Source organism: Phacochoerus africanus, chromosome 13, assembly GCF_016906955.1.
Source record: "Phacochoerus africanus isolate WHEZ1 chromosome 13, ROS_Pafr_v1, whole genome shotgun sequence".
Taxonomy (NCBI): Eukaryota; Metazoa; Chordata; class Mammalia; order Artiodactyla; family Suidae; genus Phacochoerus; species Phacochoerus africanus.
In genome coordinates this window covers 24612815-24635659 of record NC_062556.1, presented here as the reverse complement: position 1 = coordinate 24635659, position 22845 = coordinate 24612815, and the positions used below count along the sequence as shown (strand labels likewise).

The 22845-nt window shown below is 42.6% G+C and overlaps 1 protein-coding gene across 2 annotated transcripts in view; it reads left to right on the top strand.

The window, feature by feature from the left end:
* The window catches only part of AKAP11 (A-kinase anchoring protein 11), a 49201-nt gene that overhangs the window by 9374 nt on the left and 16982 nt on the right, over window positions 1-22845 (top strand). For both annotated transcript variants that reach the window (XM_047755717.1, XM_047755716.1), the window contains exons 2-7: window positions 3352-3461; window positions 9856-9972; window positions 13303-13350; window positions 14770-14904; window positions 16536-16800; window positions 17649-22146. In XM_047755717.1, coding sequence (XP_047611673.1) covers window positions 3402-3461; window positions 9856-9972; window positions 13303-13350; window positions 14770-14904; window positions 16536-16800; window positions 17649-22146 — 5123 coding nt within the window. In that variant the 5' untranslated portion in view covers window positions 3352-3401. The remainder of the gene's footprint in view (window positions 1-3351; window positions 3462-9855; window positions 9973-13302; window positions 13351-14769; window positions 14905-16535; window positions 16801-17648; window positions 22147-22845) is intronic.

Here is a 22845-nt window from a genome sequence, read left to right as displayed (position 1 = left end):
GAACGAGACATGCACGGAAATCTCTTCGTGTACTGCACCTGCTGCTTTATAAGCTCTCTTTAGAAGCCTGGCTGCTCCAAGAGCAGCGTTTCCTTTGATGAATTCCCAGAAGTAGAACTGGTGTGTCATTGGATAGGAATATTTTTATGGTTTTGACGTGCATTCCCAAAGCGCCTTCCAGAAAGGTGGTGCTGGTTTACTCGGGGGCTGAATTTGAGAGTTGCACTTTTCTGGAACGCTTGTGTTCGCCTCTTTATTTTATATGTTTTATATGAAGTTTGAGGCAAGTCCAGTTGCCTCTGAGGGTTTCTGGCAGTCGATGAGAACTCTGCGGGTTAAAAAAAGGAGAGCGAGCTGGCCTGGGACAAAGAAAAGGGTTCTTTTCTTGCTTTGGTCACATAAACCTTTCTATGCGCACCTTTTTTTTTTTTTTTTTTAAGAATTTTGGTCTTCTTGATAATCTTGGTCCATGAGTAAATGTTTTAATTTTCCTTTTATCTACATTTTACAGTTTCTGAAGTGCCTCTTATAAATTATTTTCCATTTGATTCTTACAGTAAACTCATCCAGTAAATAAGGTAATATACATCTTATATACCCAGATAATATACATGGGGGACACAGGTGCAGAGATAGTGCAGTTTACCTGGAGGAGACAAAGCCAGTGAGCGGGACACAGCCTCCCTCCTGCATCCCAGTGGAGCTCTCTTTATCTTGTGCTGGTGGCTCCTCCCTTGCAATCCTGCTTGAATTCCAGTCGGTAATCAATTTTTATTGTTAAAGAGACCAACAGGATTTCTCTTAATTCAAAATAAAATAGAATTATTTATTTGTCTGAATTCTTTGTGTCAAAATTAGAATCTAGAAATCTCCAAAGGACATGCACACACGCACACTTCAGTTTTATCTTTACAGTGAAAAACCATAAAATGAGAACTCAACTAAAATTTAGGGTTTTTTTTGCAGTTCTCCTGGGGACCAGGTTGAAGTTTAGTTTTGCATGTAAATCTCTTAATAAATTTATATGAAACAAATGTCTTGAAAGCCTCAACTGGGTCATTCTTGTTTTTTTTTTTTTTTTTTTTTTTAGGGCCACACCCGTGGCATGTGGAGGTTCCCAGGCTAGGGGTCGAATCAGAGCTGTGGCCCTGGCCTACACCACAGCCACAGCAACTCAGGGATCTGAGCTGCGTCTGCAACCTACACCATAGTTCGTGGCTGCACTGGATTCTTTTTTTTTTTTTTTTTTTTTTTCCTTTTCTAGGGCCGCTCCCGCAGCACATGGAGGTTCCCAGGCTAGGGGTCTAATCGGAGCTGTGGCCGCCGGCCTAGGCCAGAGCCACAGCAACTCGGGATCTAAGCCACGTCTGCAATCTACACCACAGCTCACGGCAACGCTGGATCCTTAACCCATTGAGCGAGGCCAGGGATCAAACCTGCAACCTCATGGTTCCTAGTTGGATTTGTTAACCGCTGAGCCATGACGGGAACTCCCAGCACCGGATTGTTAACCCACTGAGTGAGGCCAGGGATTGAACCTGCATCCTCATGGTTGGTAGTCAGATTCATTTCTGCTGAGCCACGACGGGGAACTCCCTCAACTAGGGTCATTCTTGATAAGACCAGTTTGATGGAAACTAATTAAGCATTTCTTAAATCTTTGTTTATTTATTTATTTTTATTTTTATTTTGTCTTTTTTTGTTGTTGTTGCTATTTCTTGGGCCGCTCCCGCGGCATATGGAGGTTCCCAGGCTAGGGGTTGAATCGGAGCTGTAGCCACCTGCCTACGCCAGAGCCACAGCAACGTGGGATCCGAGCCGCATCTGCAACCTACACCACAGCTCACGGCAATGCCGGATCGTTAACCCACTGACCAAGGGCAGGGACCGAACCCGCCACCTCATGGTTCCTAGTCGGATTCGTTAACCACTGCGCCACGACGGGAACTCCCTATTTTTTATTTTATTTTTTGTCTTTTGTCTTTCTAGGACCACACCCGCAGCATATGGAGGTTCCCAGGCTAGTGGTCTAATCCAAGCTGTGGCTGTTGATCTACACCACAGCCAGATCCTTAACCCACTCTGCAAGGCCAGAGATCGAACCTGCCTCCTCACGGTTCTTAGATTTGTTTCCTCTGCTCCATGACGGGAACTCCTTAAATCTTTATTGATTCAGATTTTAAAATTAGTAGCAATTTAGAATTCAGTACTCATTCCAATCCTGTACTGTAATGAAACATTCTCCTTCTAGGGCTCTGATCTGAAAGTCCAGGCTATATTTACCTTGTTCTCTTCTGTATCTATAGCATCTGATGCAAGTGTATTTTGAATGAAGAGACAAGTTACTGTGGATATTGGGTGGTTAATGCCTAAATTGATTTAAGCTCCCAAAGATACTTCATTAGAGCATGGATAAAAGCTAAGCTTTAGTTTTAGAGTTTCTTGCAAGGAGGGTTGTGTGTGTGTGTGTCTGCCTGTGTGTACACATGTGTGCATGTTTTAAATACTACAGTATTAATCATTTAACTTGGATGTTTTTGAACTCCAGTCATTGGTATGCTGATAAGATTGCTGTATAAGGGATTTGTTTTTATCTGACTTCAGTTGCTATGTACAGATTTCATGGTCTCATTTGTATATTAAATATTTAACCTTTCTGCCCAAGAAATAATATCTAGAGCATTCATATTTGCTGTAGGGATAGAGTGACTTTCAGGAGACAAGAAGACTGGGATTCTTTTTGTGAAATTCTCTGTTACAGATTTTTAAAAGAGTGTCCTTATTTCTTATTGAGGCTTTCAAATATTTTCTTATTAATAACAAAAGGGCAGTGAGAGTGACTTGCTGGAGGTATACTACGTTATAATAATTTTGAACCTAAAAAGATTTTTATAATAATTTGGTATCTCATTAAGTTGCCAGTATTCATGTTTTTCAAATATGTTGGATTGCTTAATAAATTTTTATGTCTGAGAATTTTTGTTTTTAATGATTGAATTTAAAGAAGTTTTTTTAGGAGTTCCCGTTGTGGCTCAGTGGTTAACGAATCTGACCAGGAACCATGGGGTTGCGGGTTCGATCCCTGTCCTTGCTCAGTGGGTTAAGGATCCGGCATTGTCGTGAGCTGTGGTGTAGGTCGCAGACGAGGCTCAGATCCTGAATTGCTGTGGCTGTGGTGTGGGCCGGCAGCTGCAGCTACAATTGGACCCCTAGCCTGGGAACCTCCATATGCCGCGGGAGCGGCCCTAGAAAAGGCAAAAAGACCAAAAAAAAAAAAAGTTTCTGAAGGGCAAAATGCTAGTCTGAATCACTAGGTGAATAACTTGTTTTCTTTTAATATTTTTTCTTTAGGTCTTTTATGGATTAACTCTTCATTGATTCCATACAACAGCAATACAGTTATGGCGACCTTCCCGACTTTCAGAAACAGTCACTTGAAAACTAGAGCATCGGTCAGAAAAGTAAGTTCACTGTATGAGATTCCTTTTAGTGGTAGTTTTAATAAAAATGTTGATCATCAGTTTTTGAAGTCAAAGTCTTATTGAGTAACTCTGCTGTGTTATTCCTGTTTCTAAATGAATCTTATTGAAATTAGTAACAAGATACTGCAGGGATTGGCATACGTGAACATAGTGATATGAAATCATAAAGAATGACCTTTATTTCCAAAGATCACCACGTCTCCCCTCTTCTTCTCAATAGATAGTTTTCTGTCTTTTCTCTAGCAACTCAAGCATCAGGTGTGACTATACAGCTTTATCCCACAGTATTCATTCATTCACTCAGGAAGTATAAGTCTGAGTGCTGCGTACATGCCAGGCTCTATGCTGGGTATTGGATGGATAATCAATAGTGAAATAATTAAATGTGATTACTGACCTTGCTGCTTTCTAGTCTGAGGAACCCTCTCTCTTTTCTTCTCTTGAGATGATTTGGTTACCTTTTCATTTCTTGTCATTTTTTTTTTCTTTTCTTTTTTTGGCTAAAACGTGGGGGGGGGGGGTGTTTCTTAAAGGACGAAAGGAGAGTGGATACTCCCGGAGGATGGTTAGGATCCTTCGTGAACCCTTTGTCTTGCTTCCTCCTCTCATTACCTGACACTGTTGGAAGGTCCTTACACGTTAAGATGGCCTCTGACTTCTTTCGTTGCAGCTTTTTTCTTTTCTTTTCTCTAACTCCTGTCTCATTTGCTCATCTTCCTTCTAGCTTCTAATTGTTAGTGTTTTTGTATGCTGCTAGGCCTGGTTTTTCATTTACTCATTTCTTCAAAGATCTAAGAGATGTTTGGGTTTGACTGCTAACTGCAGGAGAGTGGTTGTCAAATCTAAAGGTGCTTTTTGCAAAGTTGGAAAACAGAAAGTAAGCTTATTTTTAATAGTGTGGTAATTACATTTCTAAGTAATATGCCTCGTGTGTTTTCAGGCACCTTTAAACGTAATAGGTCTGCTTTTCAACTTGACAAAAAGCACAATAAAAGCTATTTTCTCCATATTTTTACTTTTTGGAAAATGTCGTATATTACACTTTTTTTGGTTAGCAGTTGGACCCATAGCTTCAAATTAATACTTCAGTTGTACGGATTGCTTTAAATTAATAAAGATTATTAAAAATTAAGAAATATGTATATACAAAATATGGTAATGAACTCATGATCTTGTTCTTCAAGCATTAAATTACATACCTATTTGACCTGTATTTAGCAATATATTCCTGAGATAAGGAATTGGGCCACAACTGAAACTTTGTACTATTAATTTAATATCTTTGTTAATCACATTATCCATATTCGGCCATGGTTAAGATTTGGTTTGAATTCACTTGAATACTTGGAAAAGGTTTTAGGTAAAAATATGTGAATCTAAATATTACATACTGTTTGTATGTGTGTCATGCAGACTCTTAATACCACTTTTGATGCCTTAACTTGGTATAGCTGAATGATAAAAAAAAAAAAAAATCCCTATTGGCTATTGTGGAAATGAAAAGATAGACTTGAATTCTCTAGATTTCACTTTACTGCGCATAAAAGATAAAGATACATTGATTCCATATATTAGTGATCTCCTGTGATAATTTGTCTTTTTCTCCCTGACTTACCTCACTTAGTATGACAACTTCGGGTCCATCTCTGTTGCTGCAAATGACATTACTTCATGCTTTTTTATGGCTGAGTAATAGTTTGTTATATAAATGTACAACATTCTTTATCCAATCCTCTGTTGATGGACTCTTACGTTTACCGAAGGGGAAACGTGGGAGGGGAGGGATAAATTAGGGGGTTGGGATTGATATGTACACACTATGATATGTAAGATAGATAAGTCACTAGGGCCCACTGTATAGCACAGGGAAATTTCCGCAGTACTGTGTATTAACCTCTATGGGAAAAGAATCTGAATAGGAATGTGTATGTATATATGTACGTATAACTGATTTACTCTGCTGTACACCTGAAATTAACCCAACTTTGTCAGTCAACTATATTTGAATTTTTTAAAAAAGATACATCAAATATTTATTGAGAATCAAGTATTATGAAAATCAGAAAGCCATACTTTTTATTTCATTAATATTTTCTAACATTTTATTACAAAAAATTTCAAGCATATAGAAAAATGAAAACCATAGTACATTTACACATAAACCTGCGTGATAGCCATCCAGATTCAAAAGTTGATAGTTTGTATTTTGTTTTATTTCTGTGTGTGTCTGTGTGTTTTTTGACAGAACCATTTAAAAGTGCATGGTCCTTTTTTTCCTTTTTTTTTGCTTTTTAGGGCTGCAATCACGGCATATGGAGTTTCCCAAGCTAGGGGTCAAATCAGAGCTGCAGCTGCTGGCCTGCACCACAGCCACAGTAACACAGGATCTGAGCTGCATCTTCAGCGTACACCACAGCTCACGGCAACACCGGATCCTTAACCCACTGAGCAAGGCCCGGGATTGAACCAGCAACCTCGTGGTTCCTAGTCGGATTCGTTTCTGCTGAGCCACAAGAAGAACTTTTTTTTTTAAACTATAGTTCGTTGACAATGTTATGTTAGTTTCAGGTGTAGACCTTCAGATTCTTTTCCATTATAGGTTATTACAAGGTATTGACTTGTAATAGTTCTCTGTGCTATACAGTAAATCCTTGGGGAAGTTACATCGTAATGTCTTTTCACCCCAGATTACTTGAGCATGCCTATCCCAGGAATAACACCATGCTGCCATATAACAATGATGCCATTATTGCATCCGAGAAAATCAAATGTACTCTCCTTATATCTACTACCTAGTCCTATTCAGATTTCCTTAATACTGCTAAAATCTATCTTATAGTGCTTCCTCCCATTTTGGAGTCCTGTTGCATGAGATGGTTGTGACTTCTTTCTACTTTTTTGGTCTGAGTTTCTCCTCATTTAAAAAAAAAAAAAATTCAAGCCTGATTTGTTGAATAGATCAGGCCATTTTCTTGAACAGTGTTGCACATTCTGGATTTGTCTGGCTTTTTTCTTACAGCGCTCTTTAACCTATTCTTTCCCCTGTATTTCATAAAAACTAAAAGTCAGGTGTAAAGGCTTAAATTAGATTCAGGTGAAATGTTTTTAGCAAGAATACTTTAAAGGATGATGGGAGGACAGAATTTCAGGTTTTTTGTGATCAATGATACACAAATTGATCATTTGATTAATGTAGTAAGTGTGAGAGCTATCTGTTTTAAAAGTGTATACTCTCTGTTTTAGTTAGCAGATAGTCTAGGGGATAATACTTGGTTGTGTGCAAATGCTGTTTTTTTCCAACTTTCATCTAATGTTTTTGGCATCCCTGGATGCCCCTTTTCTGAATCTGTTATTTCCTGAAAGTTGCAGGATGGTGATGACCAGTTTTCAGGTTAATGATTTGGTGGAATCATTACCGCCAATGGAAGCAAGTGAGTTTCTTTCCCTTCCTTCCTTCCTTCATTTGCATTGCTCTGGACACATGGATTTTAAAAATTTTCTCTTTTCCAACCTTTTATTTGTTTGTAGTCATTTATTCATTTATTTCATTCGCTCCGATTGTCCCAAACTTGGTCCCGGGGTACCCCTCCAGGCTGATGCTGGAGTCTTTTTGTCTCAGGCTCACAATGTTTTGATTGCCTCCTTGCTTTCTAGTCTAAGAGTGACCCCGTTTCACTTTGGGCCTTATCGTCCTCAGACCAGGAATTGGCTGTTTCTCCGGAGAACCCCTGAATAGTGTTTAGATATCAAGGTCTGGGTACTAGCAGTACCTGTTGCTGTCACAGTTGATACTGATGGCTCATGGTCCCATTTCATGTTTCACCTTTTTTCCTTTCATATTTTTTGTCCTTTTTTGAGTCGATGTTCCTGTCTTAGCCTGCAAACTCCCGCTTGTGTGTATTGTATGGGCGTACACACACACTTCCCTTTTGAAACTGAATGACAGAGACTACAGACGTTATTTCACTTCTCTTCTTAATGTCACATCACGCTGCTCTCACGAACATCAGCGTGATTTCCAGGCCTCAGAAGATCATTAGTTCACTAACGCTGTCTAACCTACAGTCCAGACCCAGTTTCTCCGATTGTCCCAGCTATCCTTGTTACTCTTCCCCTGTCTCTCATCTGGGATCCAAGCAAGGGTGACAGTGTGTGTTTGGGCGTTGTGTCTCTTTGGTCTCCCGCAGTCTAGACCATTTCACTGGTGTAAATGCTTTTCTCGTGATGGCGGATCTTTGGAAGCGTCTATACCAGTTATCTCATAGAATATCCCCATATTTTGAGTTCCTCTGTTTTCCCTGTGGTTAGGTTCAGAAGGACCACCTCCAGGGTGACGCCATGGTCCTTCTCCTCTGTCACATCATAGGTGCATATTGTTAATGCCAGGCCTGATCAGGCGGCTAAGGTTGTACCCACTGGATATCTCCAATAGAAAGACATAGTCCCTTGGTAATTAACCATGTTACTAAGTTATCTGTAGGATGCTGCTGCACCACAGCGGTCTTGTTCCCCAGTAGCATTTAACCCAGTGGATGATGATCCATTGATAATCTTTTCCTACATTAGCAATTACATTGGGAGTTACAAATGGAGTTTTTTAATTTTGTCATTCTGCCCGTATTTGTTAGCCAGCATTCTAATGTAAAGGAGCTCTCTCCTCCAGCTTCTACCCTTTCTTCTGTCTCTCTCTCTTTTTTAAATTTTTAAATTTTTTGGCTGCACCCATGGCAAATGCAGGTTCTCAGGCCAGAGACTGCATCCGGGCTGCAGCTGCAACCTACACCACAGCTGCAGCAATGCTGGATCCTTTAACCTATGGTGTGGGCTCGGATCCGACCTGTGCCTCCACAGAGACCTGAGCCGCTACAGTTGGATTCTTAACCCACTGCACCACAGCAGGAACTCCTTATCTGTCTCTTTTAACAGAGTTGGAGTTTTTTTTTTTTTTTTAAATTCGGTTGTTATACTCCATTACCATTTTTATTCTTTTGATGCCGAGATTATCCCAAACGTGGCCAGTGAGCATGCCTTCAGGTTGGCTTGTGTTCTTTTGAAAAACTCAGTTTCTGGGCACTTCTTTGCATTCTGTCACAGTAAGATGTTGTAGCTGCACTTCATACTTTTCTGCCTCAGAGCTGGAATCAGCCATTCTCTCCAGGAGTTCTAGTTCTCTTAATTGGTGAATGGAATTTAGAAACCAGAATCTGGGTGCTGGGTATGTTCATTGCTACCAGGGATTATTGCTTCTAGGATCTATCAATGGAAAAATGTAATTCATACATGTAAAGAAGCTTGAGTTCATGTTGAATGTTCAAATGTAACATTACATTTTCATTATGTGCCTCTCTTAGACTGAAGGTTTCCACTAATTTTTAATATATTAAGATTAGCAAACATTTATTGAGTACATATTACATGTCAGGTACTGAAATTTGAGGAAATAAATTGAATAAAAGACCACCTTTTTTTTTTGTCTTTTTGTCTTTTGTTTTATAGCCGTACCTGTGACATATGGAGGTTCCCAGGCTAGGAGTCCAATCGGAGCTGTAGCTGCTGGCCTACACCGCAGCCACAGCAACACAGGATCCGAGCCGCATCTGCGACCTACACCACACCTCATGGTAATGCTGGATCCTTAACCCACTGAGTGAGGCCAGAGATTGAACCTGCATCCTCATGGATACTAGTCAGATTGTTTCCTTGGAGCCACAACGGAACTCCTAAGAGACCGTCTTTGACCTTAGTAATTTGGTTTAATGGTTAGCAATGACGAATATATGAAAACAATAATTATGATAATTGTAATATCAATTAAATGATCTTAATGTGCGAACAATACAGTAGGAACTCTGAGAGATTTGTTATGACTAAGGGCGGGAAAATCACAGGTCTTGGCATGAGTAGGATTTCTACAGGGAAACATTGGGGAGTATGGACTTTTTTTTTTTTTTTTTCCTGGTCTTTTTAAAGGGCCACACCTGTGGCATATGAGGTTCCCAGGCTAGGGGTCCAGTTGGAGCTGTAGCTGTCGGCTACCCCACTTACATAAATTGTTGCTTCTGTTTTGCCAGTGACTTGGAAATGAGATAACGCCATCTGTTAGGCTTTAGTGCCGGGTGAGAGTAAGAGGACCTGGCTAAGGGCCTCCGAGTCTTCCAGTGGGTTGGATGTCTGGGCTGTGGTCTGCATTTTGAGCATGTGAAGCTCTCCTTCCCCCCTTTTTTAGTTCCTCTCAGCTGAAGTGAGTTCTGTTACATCGAAAGGTGTCCAGTGGCCATTCATGGCAGAGTTAGTGACTCTCCATCTAACCCGTCTCCAGGATCTTTTACCTTGTCTTAGAATTAAATAAATTAAGAACATCTTGTATTTTCAGAGCTTCAGTGAAGATGTGTTCCAGTCTGTAAAGTCTTTATTGCAGAGCGAGAAGGAACTATGCAGCGTATCAGCAGAGGACTGTTTAAAGCAGGATGAACATGCCGGTTTGACTGAGGTTTGACATTTTCCTTTCTGTACCTTTTTCTGATACAGCACAGTGTATTTTCATGCATTTTTGTGGCACCACCTAAGATCTTTGCGTATTAATACATGTCTGAGAAGTATGAGTTTTATTTTATTGTTTATTATTTATTGTTTATTTTTTTGCTTTCTGGGGCCGTACCTGCGGCATAGGGAGGTTCCCAGGCTAGGGGTCCAATTGTAGCTGCAGCTGTCGGCCTATATCACAGCCACAGCAACATGGGATCTGAGCCGAGTCTGTGACCTACACCACAGCTCATGGCAATACTGGATCTTTAACCCACTGAGCAAGGCCAGGGATCAAACCCACAACCTGATGGTTCCTAGTTGGATTCGTTTCCACTGTGCCACGATGGGAACTCCAGAGAAGTACCAGTTTTAAAACCTCCTAGCATAATCATTTTAGTGTATAACGAACACATTTAGTTGAGTGCACAGATGTCACTGACCCCCCGTCAGACATGCCACACTGTATCAGGTGACGTCTGTGTTTAGTAATTGGGATTCTCACGCTAGAATTTTCTACTCTGAAACAAAATATATACTTATTTCTTATATTCATTTTGGGGGTTATTGTTTTCTTTTTCTTTTCTTTTTTTTTTTTTTTTAGGGCCACACCCCCAGCATGGGGAGGTTCCCAGGCGAGGGGTCGAATTGGAACTACAGCCACAGCAACACTAGATCTGAGCTGCATCTGCGACCTATACTGAGCAAGGCCAGGGATTGAACCTGCAGCCTTGTGGTTACTAGTCGGATTTGTTTCCTCTGCGCCACGATGGAACTCCCAGTTGTTGTTTTCTTAGTTAAATTTAGTGCTTTGATTCAACATGAAAAAGTAGTGATGCATTTATTTTAAGATTAAGATATTTATCACGTAGGGATAAGGTTTGCTCACCTGTTTCTCTGCTGCTTCAGTATTTCCAGCCTTTGTTTGAATTGATCGCTATGAAAAGGAGTAAAATTTCTTCCTACAATATAACCATGGTCCAGCAATTCATTTATGTTACCAGATTTTTTTGGTTTTGGGTCATTGAAGCTCAAAATTGATGAGTACGTTGATTAAAAAAATTTTTCTTTTGAAATCAAAGATCTAACTAAAAAAACCCCTTTGATTATTGTTTTTAGGAATGACTTTCCTTTCATGACCTTGAGAAACTATGTTTAAGTAGATCCATAGGGTGGGGAGGTCCCCTTTGAGGCCTGTCATGGCCTTGACCTGAGCCCCTCTTTTGGGGCAGCTCCCTGCTTTGGCTCTTGGCTGTTCTTCTCTTTGTTATTCGTTTTTACTTCATTTTAGTAAAGCCAAACCACTCCTAATCTCAGCTGTTGCCAAGCCTGACAAGTCTGTGTCCTCTGCCCTCCAACAGTGTTCCAGCTGCTCACGCAGGGCCTCTCCAAGCCCACATTCCTTGATCAATGGGAAATAAAAAAATTCCTGGCCCCTTCAAAACCCTATGCCAGCTTATTTCCTCTTTGTGTTCAGTAAAAGGAAACTTGAAAGAATAGAAGGAATTTCTGTCTCACTTTAGGATTTATATACCTCTTTTTGAAGAAAGGAAGGGAATTCGTCATTTGAGTGTCTCTTTGTTTTTTTGCTTTTTGCTTTTTTAGCTCTTTGCTATTGAGTGCCTATGATGTGCCAGGCAGTTTCCTCCACATTATCTGATTAACCCTCACACCTGTGGGGGAGAAGGTTGTGGTGCCCGAAGTTATTAACTCCTCCCACAGGTTAATAACCTACCTGGCCACCGGGACATTAAGTAACATTTCTGTGAAGGAGTGGCCATAATTACTGAGAATAAAAATCCTGGAGTAATCTAAGATTCTGACTTGCTTTTGAATCCTCAGAAAGAGATCCAGCGTATTTTGAGTGTTCTTTATATTTTGACTAAGCTGTTTTTCCTTTAATTCTTCAGAGTTGATTATCCACGTTGGTACTATTGAAGTATTTCATGTTTTTCGTCACAGTACTTGCTTAGTAGACAGTTTACTAGGCTGTCTTCAAGTGGACAAGATTTCTTTCCTGTTTTGTTTTTTTTTTTTGTCTTTTTTTCCTTTTCTAGGGCCGCTCCCTTGGCATATGGAGGTTCCCAGGCTAGGGGTCGAATCGGAGCTGTAGCCACCGGCCTACGCCAGAGCCACAGCCACGCAGGATCCGAGCCACGTCTGTGACCTACACCACAGCTCACTGCAATGCCACTGAGCAAGGGCAGGGATCGAACCCTCAACCTCATGGTTCCCAGTCGGATTCGTTAACCACTGCGCCACGACAGGAACTCCAACAAGATTTCTTCTTATGATGCCAGCGACATAAAGGAGATATAACTTTTTAAAACAATACTTTTTTCAGGTTATAAAGCTATATGTATTCCATATCGAAAAAGAAGAAATATTGTAGGCCTAAAAAAGAAAATGACTGTCCTTAATCCTGTGAATTAGAGAAGAAAAAACTACAGGGGAAAAAAAAAAGTAGAGAAAAACACGATCACTTCTAATTGTGCCAGGGAGAGTTAATCACTGCTTATAACGTGGTATATTGTCTCCCAGTACTGTTTTCCACTCTGTGTCATTTTTCTGTAACTTATCCTTTTTACTTAATAATGGACATTGCCTCGGGCCATTAGATTTTCTTTAGAAATTTAATTTATATAAACTTCTGCAGGGAAATCTCTATGTAAAGGCGCTGAAGGAAGTAAGTGACACTACCGCAGAGAGTCAATCAGGAGGCAGCCTTGTAGGTGCCCAGGGAAAGCCTGTCTGCGGAGGCGACGCTTAGGTTGGAACCTGGAGGAGGAGGAGCGAGGCCCGCAGACATCCAGGGTCTAGAGATCCAGGTTGACAGGGCCCTGCTCTGACCCAGAGAAGGGGCCCATGTAAATGAATGGAAGCCGGGGAAAGTCGAAGATACCAGCCAAGCCAGAGTCTCGGGGCCTCCACTAGGACTTTGCATGGAAAAGCTTTTGGCAGGGAGGTGACAGGATAAGCCCCGGGGGCAGGTGGGAGGGAGGATCGAGGTTGTGCCGGTGAGAAGTGGCGGGAAGGGGGTGTCTGTGAGGTTCGTTCGGGGACTGGAATTGATGGACGGTGCTACTGAAGGGGCTGTGGCGGGCGTGCAGGAGACTGATTACGGAGCCAGATCTTTGGGGAAAACCCTCTGTGATCCTCTTTGAAAAAAGGGATCATCCCGTCCACGACCGTCCGCATTTTAGCGCTTCGTGTGCTTTCTGTCTGTTTCTCTGCTCTGTCAACAGTCTAAATGAGACAGGACTTAACGCTAATGGAGCTTTGTCCCTTTTTTATTCAGGTCACATTTCTAGGTTTTAATGAAGAAACAGATGCTGCTCACATCCAGGTATGGTCCATTGATCGAACTGGAAAGGCCTATGAGAGATTATTTGAGAGCCTGGAAAATTTGCCGAATTAGCCCCAAATTGACATTCCACTCTTCAGTTACCATTTCTATTTAGAGCTGAAAGATGACACCTGAGCTCAGCTTTTGAGTGTGCCTTGGACATTTTCACTGTCAGTATTTTCACTGAGTATCCTTGTTATGAAAGCAGGGTTAGGTTAGGAGACCACGTGAAGTCATTTATCTGAGAAGGTTGCAGACCGTAGAATGGAAGACGTGTCTTTTTGTTTGAATGATTTTAATAATCTGTCTTCAACAGTCTTATTTGTGTGTTTTCAATTGAGACAGAGTTAAACTTAAAAGATAATATTTGTAACATGTCCCAATGAACCAGTGCAAAAAATTTTAGCCTTTTTGCTTGAGGCAGGTATTTATTATATTTATAACTGACAGTTGAGATTAGAATCAGCAAAGGAAAAGCTGCACAACTATGTGAAGAGGAGTTGACACTCGGGTAGATGTGGGAGGCGTACTCTTTTTTCACCTGGTGCTGCTGCTGAAAATGTGTGACTGCCTTGTTTCCTCTCGTGGCAGTCAAGTGTCTCCTAGCAGCAAAAGCACCACTGATCACTTCGTTACAAATCGTGCCCATTGGGTGGGGGTGAAGGAAAACTCTGCCCTTGCCTGAAGGAAATGGTTTAGACAGAAGGCACAAGAGAAAATACGGGCCTGAGACTGTAAGGCTGAAAAGAGAAGTATGCTGAGTCTTCCAGCTCATACTCTACTTCCTGTTTAAGCAGTACTGAGAAAACCATGTTGATAAAGAAAAGTACTCATTGAAGGGTCAGAACTGTTAATAATTCTTAAACTGGGCCACATGGTTGCATAAAAAAGGCGAATGAGAAGAAAAAACAAAGGCGTTTTCTTTTCCTTTACATCTTCATAAAATTTTCACTAGAGTCTAATATAACACCTTAGAGAAGACAGACAGACAAATAGACTTGGATCCTACAAATATGTAACTTAGGATCCCCAAAAGTATATTCTGTAGGTAGGAATCCTATATGAAAAATTTGGTGGTTAAACTTGGGGACTGCAGGGTGACGTTTGCAGCTAAAAACTGTTAGATGCCTAATGGTCATGGTTGTGTGAGGTGCCGTGTAAAATTTTGTTACAGCTTGGTGTCTTTTTGTGTTTAAAAGCTATAGAAATAGCCATTGAAGTAATACTTTGGCACATTTTATTTCTGAGTTTTTAAAAAATTGATTGTGGCTAATAAACCATGTATGTTAACTATTATGAACTGGAAAATTCATTAACTAGTAGACCTTATGATTTTTTTTTAAATAGGGCCACATTATAGGAACTTTAACAAAAGCAGTATGCTGCAGTGTTATTTACTGTGTCATTGCTTTAAATTAGGATTTGGCTGCAGTTTCTTTGGAACTTCCAGATCTTCTGAATTCATTGCACTTCTGCAGTCTAAATGAAAATGAAATGATTTGTATGAAGGATATAAATAAATCATCAGATATAAACAGTGGCCCTCTAAATCAGGTAACTTTTATGTATCATTTCTAATGAGCTTTTTGGCAAAGTTTACAATGACACTTGATTGACTGTGTTAAACATTATTATTATTATTATTATTTTGGCCTTTTTGTCTTTTTTTTAGGGCCGCCCCTGTAGCAGCATATGGATGTTCCCAGGCTAGGGGTCAAATCGGAGCTGTAGCTGCCGGCCTACACCACAGTCACAGCAATGTGGCATTTGAGCCGCGTCTGCGACCTACTCCACAGCTCATGGCAATGCTGGATCCTTAACGCACTGAGCGAGGCCAGGGATTGAACCCGCAATCTCATGGATGCTAGTCAGGTTCACTAACCGCTGAGCCATGACGGGAACTCTGAGAGTGTTACACTTTTAAATGCTAGGATGCTATCACAAGGAAGTATGGTTCATACGACATCTAACTCATGAGCTTTGAAATCACTGAAGGATAAAATAATTTTGGTCGTAGCTTTAAATTAGATTTTCTATGTGTGAGGCTCCATAAATGGTATGCGAGTACATTTTTTTCCCTAAAGATTCATTATTTCTGGATTTCTTGAACTTGTACCTGTGTATAAGTCATAGGAAATTTTCCCTTTTATGGCCAATGCTAAATTTATGTAATTATTGTGCCGTATATTTTAGAGAACATACTTTAACTCATCTTGTGGTTAAAAAAAATTCCATGTAAAATAGATATCTGAGGATGTGTTCTTTATTTATAAATGAAAATGTCACCATTTCAGACATTATCAGTTTTACAACATTGAGCATTTTAGTTCTTTACTAAGAATTTGTCAGTAATACATCAAAGAAAAATGCTTTGTGTGTTTTTCCTTCTAAATATTGAATTAGTAGTTTTAAAATTTGAATTACTTGTTCCTTCAAATATAAAAGACTGTTGTGTTCATTATGAGGTTTACAAATAAAAGGAGAACTGCTCTCTTCATTTCCTGAATTGTCTTCATTTAATTTACTTTATTTGCTAGGATACAAGAGGTAATTCGCTATTTTATCTAATTTCTAGTTTTTTGACTAGGTCATTTGCCAATATTTGCTTTTTAAAAAATTGTATGTGTGGGAAAAATCTGACTTTTACTTTTAATCAAAGCTATAAACATTATTATACATTGAAACACTAGGAGAATTTAGGTAAAGGGAGTGGACAGTTCCTTTATGTTAAGAGAGGATGTGGTGTCTTGCTGCAATGGAATACAGAAAGACGGGGACCTGGTTCCTGCCCTGAGGCAGTGCACAGTGTAGTTGGTGAACCTGGTGCATGATTAAATAAGAAATTTATTATTGTACTCGTTGTACAGTAATCCAGGAAAACATAATTGCCAAAAGAATGGATAGTAACTTCTGCAACATTTAAGGAGAGAGAATAGGAAGACTGAAAATCCGAATAAGAGAAAGATGGGGAGAAAAAGAGAGTGGAAAGTAAGAGAAGTGTTGTGGAGCCAGAATGAAGAAAAGAATTCAGCATTACAAAATCAGGGAGCCTTTCATGATGCATGTGCTGCCTTTTTTTTTTTTTTTTTTCTTTCTTTCTGAGATTGTGTTATTTCTAGGCCTCACTTCCAGGTCATGTTTTTATGTATACTTTTGAAATTAAAATGACTTTTATCTTTCCCAAGAGTCATCATTCTGGAATGCTTTGTGTCATGAGAGTGTCACCTACCTTACCAAGACTCAGAATCGACTTCATCTTTAGTCTCCTAAGTAAATATGCTACGGGTATAAGATACACCCTGGACACCTATTTGCATCAGAAGCGCCAACTCGAGGCCGCTAATGAAGATGATGACGATACTAACCAGTCGGTGTCTTCCATCGAAGACGACTTTGTCACTGCTTTTGAGCACTTAGAGGAGGAAGAGACCTCCCAGCCATATCATGATGGTTTGTCCTTTACTAGACTTCTTCCGGAAATAGAGGATTAAGGTTTAAAGTTGAGTTTGAAAAGTTTTAAGGCAGACATGTTGGGTTGAAATTTCTTTTGGAAATTTGATCAAGTGGAAGCATTTTAAACCCCCTCCCTTTTTTTCTGTTGGAGGAATTAATTTTCTTGTGATTTTGAAGGTCATTGTTACCTGGTTTTAGCTTTGCTCTTTCTCTTCTTATTTAGGTAGTGCTGTTGAAGCACTGTTTCCCTCATGACCCTAAGCGTTTGGAACATGGCCTGAGTTCAAATTAGAGAAGAGTTAGCTGGCAGAGTCACCTAAAAATTAGTGTTTTCAACACATGTGACAGCATGCTAAGTGTTCCATACACCAGATTCCCGGATGTGGGGTAAAATGAAAACAGCGTAGTGAAAGGTGTACTTGCTTTTTTTGGGGGACCGGGAGGGGGGGATCTTTTTAGGGCCGCACCCTCGGCATATGGAGGTTCCCAGGCTAGGGGTCAAATTGGAGCTGTAGCCGCTGGCCTACACCAGGGCCACACCAGGTCCAAGCCACATCTGTGACCAACACCCCAGCTCATGGCAGTGCCGGATCCTTAACCCTCTGAGTGAGGCTAGGGGTTGAACCTGTGTCCTCATGGATGCTAATCAGGTTCGTTTCTGCTGCACCACGATGGGAACTCCTGTACTTGCTTTTACGTGCAACTTGGGGTGAATCTGTTAAAACAAGAAGATGCTTATGGTACCAAGAAGTATTTCATGTGTCAAGTTTATTTATTCCCATTGATTTAAGTAATTAAAACATTCTGTTCAAGAATACTTTCATCACTTAATTCTTTTTCTGTAGGAAGAAACATTACTGCACTAAAGAGCCAGTGTGATGCTGCTTCTCAGACGATTTCTGGTCACCATTTAGAAACCCGTGATTTCAGAGTTCTGGTTGGCTCTGGGCGGCAGAAATCATTGGCTAAACCGCCTAGTTCTTTCGCAAATGTTCTGGGGCATAAAGAACTGCCTTCTGTGAAAACCTCAGTCACGACATCAATTTCTGAGCCTTGGGTCCAAAGGAGCTTCTACAGGTCATCTGCTGCGACAGATAAAGGTAGTGACGCACAGAAAACCTTGTTCCCTTCTTCTCCCGCCTACTCGTCTGAGTCAGAGAGCTCGAGTCCAAGTCCGGTTATTTTCTTGGATGAAGAGGGATATCAAAAAAGTTTAAAAGCAAAACTCGAGTTACCGAAAATTCCTGTGATGAAAGATGATATTGAGGATTCAGACTCCGAAGTAAGTGAATTTTTTGATAGTTTTGATCAGTTCGATGAACTAGAGCAAACTTTAGAGTCTGCGTGTCCATCTCTCAAAGATCCTGCCTCGGGGAAGCCACCGCAGAAGAAAGGGCACAGACACGAAAAACTGTGCTCCGTAACCACTACAATGAATCCTCAAAAATTCAAGTTTGATCGTCCGGCTCTGCCAGCTAATGTTAGGAAACCAACTCCTCGTAAACCAGAATCCCCTTACAGTAACCTGCGTGAAGCTCCAGACTCTCCCCGCCCAGTGAGGGCTTCCGGGGAGGACAGTGGCTTGTTCAGCCCCATTCGCTCCTCTGCCTTCAGTCCTCTCGGAGGCTGTACGCCTGCTGAATGTTTTTGCCAAACAGATATGGGTGGAGATAGGACTCATGAAAATCATGATTCTGTTTATTACACCTATGAAGATTACGCGACTAGCCTTTCCTGTGAAGTACTGGGCTCCGTTCTTCAGGGTCAGCACCCTCATGCAACCTCAAACATGAGTAGTTTTAAAAAGGGAGAAAATAAAACTGTAGCTCTTAGGCGTGGAAGCCTTGACCAAAAAGATGAATCTAAACATAAATCCTCAGTGATCAAGGACAGCATTCAGAAGTTTGCAGCAGATCTTGTGGAGAAGAGTCTGGGCAGCGCCTTTAAAGACTTGCAGAAAGGCGTCTCTTCATGTACCAGTGCCTTGTGCCAGTTAGCCCTCAGATTGACATCATCCGTTTTTCAGATGGCATTTAATGAACTGAGAAGGCAGCGTGCGTTCTCGCTGAAAGAACGCGCCATTAGCGGTCTGGCGCATTTTCTGGTGAGCGAAGCTTTCTCGAATGCCTTCAAAGACTTACAGTACGTGAAGAAGCAGATCTTCACAAACACCGTCGCCCGGTTTGCCGCAGATCTGGCCGAAGAGCTGGTTTTCGAGGGCATCATGGAAGTGTGTCAGTTTTCATATCCTCCAATACCTGCATCTCCGCAGGGCTGGTGGTTGGACTATGAAGACAGAGTAGTGACGTCCTATGCAAGAGATCTGTCTGAATCTGTGATACAGGAAGCATTCATCGAGCTGTCTCAAGTCGACGTGACCTTCACACCCAAGGCAGCCGTCAGCGTTTCTACAGATAACATCACGCACGTGAGCGCAGAAAACATCACGCCGCCGCCGCAGGCTTCCACACTTGGCCCTGCTCTGAGCAGTCCCACAGCCGCGGTGACAAAACCAGTGGCGGAAGCTAAAAAGGAGTACACGGTGCAGCAGGCCTTGTTTTGTACCTCTGGGATCGTTACTTCTATACCCGTGCCCTTGGCGGGAAGTGCCCTTCTCCCCTATCGTGTCTCATCTCAGGGGCATCAGGCAAAGTCTCCCCCATCATCTGATGCAAGTAACTTGAGTGGTGGTTCTCCCCACGCAGGTGTGGCCGCAAAAAACAAAGAGGAGGTAGCTTGTCTCAGAAATATTTGTTTGCCTTCAGAACACAGTCCAGGCAACCAGACTGCTGTTAAACCAACTAAGGATGATACTGAAACGAAAAGCTCTTCAAAAGTAACAAGTGAGCCCGTGGTGATTGGCACCTTTTCTGCCGCGATGGTCCAGACGATAGTCAATGAAACTTTCGAGTCAATGACGTCCTTCCAAGTTACAAAAACCGTGGAGGCACATCCAGATTGTGTAACGAAAACAGCACAGGGAAAAACCCCTCTCCACTGCCATCAAGCGACTCCGCAGCCGAGCGAAGCCAGCGGCCAGGACGTGTTGGCTGATCAGTTATCTAAATCTATTATTAAACATTCCATAGACAGAGGCAAACCAGTGATCCCGCAGGTCGATCAACATGCACTCCGCAGGGAAGCCTTGCCTGTTCCTGGAAAAGAGTCACCGTTGACCTTGGAAAGGATCCCCCGATTTCTCGCAGCTGAAGATCGTGTCACTCACGCCTCACTTGCAGCAGGAAAGGATCGTCATCTGGAATGTGAAAGATCAGTGGCTCCAGGATTTTCTTTAGAGTCACCGCCACCTTGTCCAACTGGGGCCCGCCAGAAACCTGATTTGAAGGAGATGGCTAAGGACAAAGCCGTGAGAAAGCCTGATTTGAATAATGCAGCCCTTGAGCCCTTGTCTTTGGGGCAGGAGACCCCCTTTCCCCAGGCACATCCTTTCTCCTCCACGGTGCTCACGTGTGCAGACGGTTTGCACGCGGAAGAGAAACGAAAAAGCAGAGACGGAAATGTGATACCCGATACTCCTCCATCCACCCCTCTCGTGCCATCCCAGGCTGCTTCGGAGTGGGATATCAAGAAGTTAACCAAAAAGCTCAAGGGGGAATTAGCCAAAGAGTTTGCACCCGCCACACCTCCTTCCACGCCTCACAACGCGTCAGTGGGCAGTCTGTCGGAAAGCGAACAAAATACCATAGAAAAGGAAGAGTTCATGTTGAAACTCATGCGCTCTCTCTCGGAGGAAGTTGAAAGTAGCGAAGGTGAGGACCAGCCCGAAGTGGACGTGAAGCCAGAGCCCTCGGGGAAGAAAGTTCAGTTCGCAGACGCGTTAGCCACACACATCCTTTCTCTTGCAACGGAAATGGCAGCTTCGCACTTGGATAGTAAAGTCATTCAAGAGCCCAGCGGTCAAAGCCCTTGGGTAAAGGTGCAGAGTCCAAGAAGCGTATTGCCTACTGTTCTCAATGGCTCCGATGAAAACTTACAAACATTATGCAATTTTGCAGGTGACATGGCCGCAGAAGTCATCACAGAAGCTGGGAAAATAGCCAGAGGTAGACGCTGTGCGCCTTTCAGGCCAAAGCAGAACAGTTGTCGTTGTGTTGATGGTGACCCAGATTATAGATCAGACGAGAAGCTGGATGTCGAGGCTCACCTGGGAGAAGGAGATGCATTTATTCTCTCCGTGCCACCAAGTTCTCGTCTGTCCGGTCTGACCTCCAAGTATCCCAGCTGCGAAAGTGTGACAGATGAGTACGCAGGGCACATTATCCAAATACTAAAGCAGGAAGGTGGTAACGGTGAGTTAATCATGGACCAGTATGCCAATCGACTGGCTTATCGGTCCATTAAGTCAGGCTTACACGCAGCAGCTAAGACAGCCCAGGCGAAGGGCCGCTCCAAAACATTGCCCGCGCCGAGCTCACCGGTGCCCCCCAACGATGACCTGTTCTTGTTCTTAAGCAGAGAACACCAGCAGGAGGTAGATCAGCAAAGACAAAGACGGGGCGGTTCCCTTTGCACAAACCAACCTCGTGACTGGACACGGGACACGTGCAGAAACGAGGGCTCAGAGCTGTATAGTTTCTCAGCCTCTCTGGCGCACCGCATAGCAAGAGATGTTCACCAAGAGCTGACGGCGTCTCCCACGGGCTTGCCGAAATCCCTTACAGATTCCTGCCTTTATGAAAAGCACGGCTGTGACAAAGATCCCGAGTCTCGGGTCCGGCCAGAATTTTCTCAGTCTCTTCAGCCTTCCCCGCAGCATCCCGGAGCCTCCCGCAGCCCCGGCGGCGTGCGCGGGTGGGGTCCTGGCGAGAACGGCGCCCGCGCTCTGGAGCAGTATGCTCAGAAGGTGGTGGGTGACACGCTCAAGCTGAGTTTAGGGTCTGCGGTCTTGCACGCACCCGAGGCCCCGAAAGCGGCCGATCGGATCACTCACGCAGAAAAACTGTCCCCTCTGGGAGGTCAGGCTTGCAGATACTGTGACCACACAGAGCTCCATGACTGCCCTGGGAGTTCATCGCCGCCTTTTCCCAGACAGGCTTCCCGTGCTGGTGGTAAAGCAGTTTCTGATTCAAAATTGAGCAGCCTCTATGAGAAATCGAGAGTTTTTCATCTCGATGTCCCTCAAATTCACGTGGCCCTTGACAAGAAGACCGTGCTCGCCGAGAAGATAGTCGCCGAAGCCATTGAAAAGGCCGAGAGAGAGCTGAGAGGTACCAGCCTGGTGGCGGATAGTGGCATCGGACAGGATGGCGTCAGCTTTGCCGAAAGCCTCACCACGGAGATCATGGCATCTGCCATGGTCAGTGCTGGACATGCCATGAGCAGGTACGTGTCCCTCTCCCTTAGGGTCTCAGGACGAAGGGACAAGTTCACTTGATCGTTTGCGCCTTAGGTCCTGTTCGAAAGAGACGGTTTTTTTCCTCCTAAATTGACAAAAACCATTCCCTGTTCCGTTGGCGTATGGGTTTATGTCCTACCCGTTCCTCTCATAGGCATCGTCTCCTTATCCCACAGCGGCCCTTTGAGCGAAGGAGGGTATGAACCCTTTCCTGAGCTGGAAGAGAGAGTGGATCATCACAGTTCACGAAGCTGTGAACTAACGTGGGTGAAAGGGAGTCCAAGAATAATATACGGCACATATCGAGTTATCACTGTGTTAATACACTGCTCTGGGATTAGGGTTTTATTTCTTTTCACCAAGGTGATCTTTCTTACAAAGAGCATCATTTTACCACACTGCTGTGGAGAAAGCCAAAGTTCTCCAAAAGCTTTCACTCCTGGCACCACTCGTCTTGACACGCCACCATCTAAGGGGACAGTTCTTTCCGATAGTCCTGCAGTGTTCTGCTCTGCAGTAACTGTGTTTTAGGTTTGCCCGGTGATTCTAACACCTTCGTTACCTTCTTTCTCTCTGGGGAAAACCAGGACCAGCTCGCACTATTAATTTGTAGGAGTATTTTTGTTAGTGTCTCAGCAAGTGAAAATTCCTCAGGTTGAGGTGGAATTTCATGGAGCCACATGATA